Source organism: Egretta garzetta, unplaced genomic scaffold (genome assembly GCF_000687185.1).
Source record: "Egretta garzetta isolate BGI_Z169 unplaced genomic scaffold, ASM68718v1 scaffold238, whole genome shotgun sequence".
Lineage (NCBI taxonomy): Eukaryota > Metazoa > Chordata > Aves > Pelecaniformes > Ardeidae > Egretta > Egretta garzetta.
This window is the reverse complement of record NW_009260402.1, coordinates 1012425-1015180: the sequence shown is the minus strand read 5'-3', so window position 1 is coordinate 1015180 and position 2756 is coordinate 1012425. Positions and strand designations below refer to the sequence as shown.

Here is a 2756-nt window from a genome sequence, read left to right as displayed (position 1 = left end):
GCTGCCAAGCGCCACGATTGGGACCATCAGAAGTGCCTCTGGTTGATTTTTCTCTCTTTGTCCTTTTGCTGGATGCGTCTCCTGTTTCTGACCCGGGTCCTGGTCGGTGGGATGAGGGCAGAGACTTGTCACAGTGCTGCATCCACGAGGAACGGGGGTTCGGAGAGGGACCTCAAAACCAGCCCAGGCAGCGGCCCCACAAATGGCCCGCTCCTGACCCAGAGAGGCAGCGATGAAAAAAATAACAATACGGGCCATGGGCGGCTTTGTAACCGGAATGAGCGTGCTTTAAATCCTTTAATAAGGATTCATCGGAAGGAGAGCTGGTGCCAGCAGCCAGGATAACTCCAGCTCTGGCAGCACCAGGACTCTGCTTCTACGCCGCTGGTTTTTGGAAACAGGTCGGCTGCGTGCCCCTGCGGCGGCTCGTGAAGCAGCGTGAGATGACCCAAAGGAAAAGCATTTGCCAATTAAGTTTTTTGCTAATCACGGCAGCTCCAAGATGATGTGATGCCGTCGTCCTTGCCGCAACCACACGGCAACGCCAAGCCGTGACCGAGGGACGTCGTTCCCACGCCGATATTTTTGGGGGCCAGGGAAGCACGGTCGCAAAGGGAGGCAGGAGCAGAGCTGCTGTCTCCTACCGACCCTCAAAGATCAGCCAGGCTTGGACCCACCAGCTCCCAAACCCTCACCCAAGCTCACGCCGAGCTCTGCCTGTGGGAGGAATTATCAGATCCCCTAAATCTCAGCGAGATCCCCGCCCTGAAACGTCCCCGACTGCAGCAAACCGCCCGACTCTCCCGATGTGCCCAAACCTCCGCCGGGCGAGCGTAACGGGAGCCGGAGGAGAGCGCGGGGTCACGCACGGCTGAGGGTTGGCCTGGCATCACCCAGCACAGCTGCTCCACAGCCGGGCTCTTTATTTTATCCCGGTCCCACGCCGGCAGGAGCTGCGAGAAGCTGGGGAGGGCAGGAGGGTCCCCTGCCCGGCTGGGCCAAGCCCTGAGTGGGGACCCCGGGGAGGTCAAACCCCACCTCGGAGCTAACACAGCCTTTCCCGCTCCCAGTGGGATCAGCCTCCGGTGAGCCCGGGTCCCACTCCTCCTCCCACTGACAATTTTAGGTGCCCCGATGCCGGGAGCGGGAAGCGGAGCGGGGACGGGGGCTGGCACCGAGTGGCCCTCGCTGTTCCCTGTGGCGGGGCAAGGCCCGGAGGAGGAAGCCGAGCCCAAACCAGGGAGCCGAGCAATTTTCCAGCAGCTCTCCAAGGGCCTCCGGGGCCGATAATTAAAAACAAGGAGCAAGTAAACACTCCCAAAGCGTTTCTCGAGGCTGGCGCTGAGCACTGGTGGCTCCGCTGCTGAGGAAGCAGAGGTTTTCCCTCCCCGGCGCGGGCGCGGCGCGGTTACACACCAAACCCCGGAAGCCCGGCTGGTTGTGGGCACCGAGCAGCTGCCCCCTGTTCGGTGCCGTGCTGCCCATCCCCAGCACCGTGTCCCCAGACCCCCCGTCCCCTCCGGATAGTGACTGCCCGAACTGTGGGGACCCCAAGCAGCCCCGGTGTGGGCAGCTCCAGCCCCAGAGGGCAAAACTCCCTGGCCGTTTTGCTTCCGGCATCCACCGGCCTCCTCCGAGGGGAGGAAAGCAGCCGCCCCGCGGAAGCGGTGGCACCCCCCCGACCCCCTCACCCTTTTTGAACTCCTCCAGCATGGCATCCAGCTTGGTGTCGTGGAAGACGACGTGGACGGGGTGGTTGTAGAATTTGGTGATGGTTTTGAGGGGGGTGCAGTCGTCAGGGTCGACGAAAGCCAGGTCCTTGATGTAGAGGATGTCCATGATATTGGAACGCTCGTCCTCGTAGACAGGGATGCGGGTGTAGCCGCTCTCCATGATCTCCGACATGGTGTTGAAGTCCAGGATGGCGTCACTGTTGATCATGAAGCAGTTCTGCAGCGGGGTCATCACGTCCTCCACCGTCTTGGTGCGGAGCTCCAGGGCTCCCTGGATCATGTTGAGCTCCTCCCTCACCAGGTCATTGTAGGGTTCCGTCACCTTCAACATCTCCACCAGCTTCTCCCGGTTGTAGACGGTGCCGATCTCCTGGCCCAGGATGCAGTCGAGGAGCTTGCTGATGGGGTAGGAGAGGGGGAAGGTCACCAGCATGAAGAACTTGGTGACCACGATGGTGTTGGCGCCCACGGCCAAGCCGTGGCGGGAGCAGAGCGCCTGGGGCACGATCTCCCCGAAGATGACGATGCCGATGGTGGAAGCGACGATGGCACCGATGCCGGAGCCGATGAGGTCATCGAGGAGGATGGTGAGGGTGGTGTTAACCAGCACGTTCCCCAGCAGCAGGGAACAGAGCAAATAGTTCCCCTTCCGGCGGATGGGCTCGATCTTACGGGCGTAACGCTTCTCCTTATCGGTGCCGCAGTTCTGCACGATGCGCAGCTCCATGGGATCCAGCGCCATCAGGCCCAGGTTGAGCCCGCTGAACATCCCCGACAGCATCAGCAGCCCGGCGATGAGGATCACCTGCAGCCAAAGGGGCAACAGCGACTTCTTCTCCTCCAGCACCACGATCCGTCCGTCGGGGCCTTGGTGGGGCAACCAGGGTTGGCCGGGGCGGCGTTGGGTGCAGAGGACGTAGGTTTTGGCCTGCTCGTCCTTGCGCAGGGGCTGGACGCGGACGCGGAGCAGGGCCGAGGTGTCGCGGGCCTCGGCCGGGCCGGGCTGCACCAGGAGGTCCTGGG

General features: G+C 62.5%; 1 protein-coding gene across 1 annotated transcript in view; it reads right to left on the bottom strand.

Moving 5' to 3' along the window:
- Positions 1 to 66: 66 nt before the first annotated feature.
- The window catches only part of CNNM4 (cyclin and CBS domain divalent metal cation transport mediator 4), a 5819-nt gene continuing 3129 nt past the window's right edge, over positions 67 to 2756 (bottom strand). The window contains exon 2 of the mRNA XM_009643421.2: positions 67 to 2751. Within this exon, the coding sequence (XP_009641716.2) occupies positions 1291 to 2751 (1461 nt within the window). The 3' untranslated portion in view covers positions 67 to 1290. The remainder of the gene's footprint in view (positions 2752 to 2756) is intronic.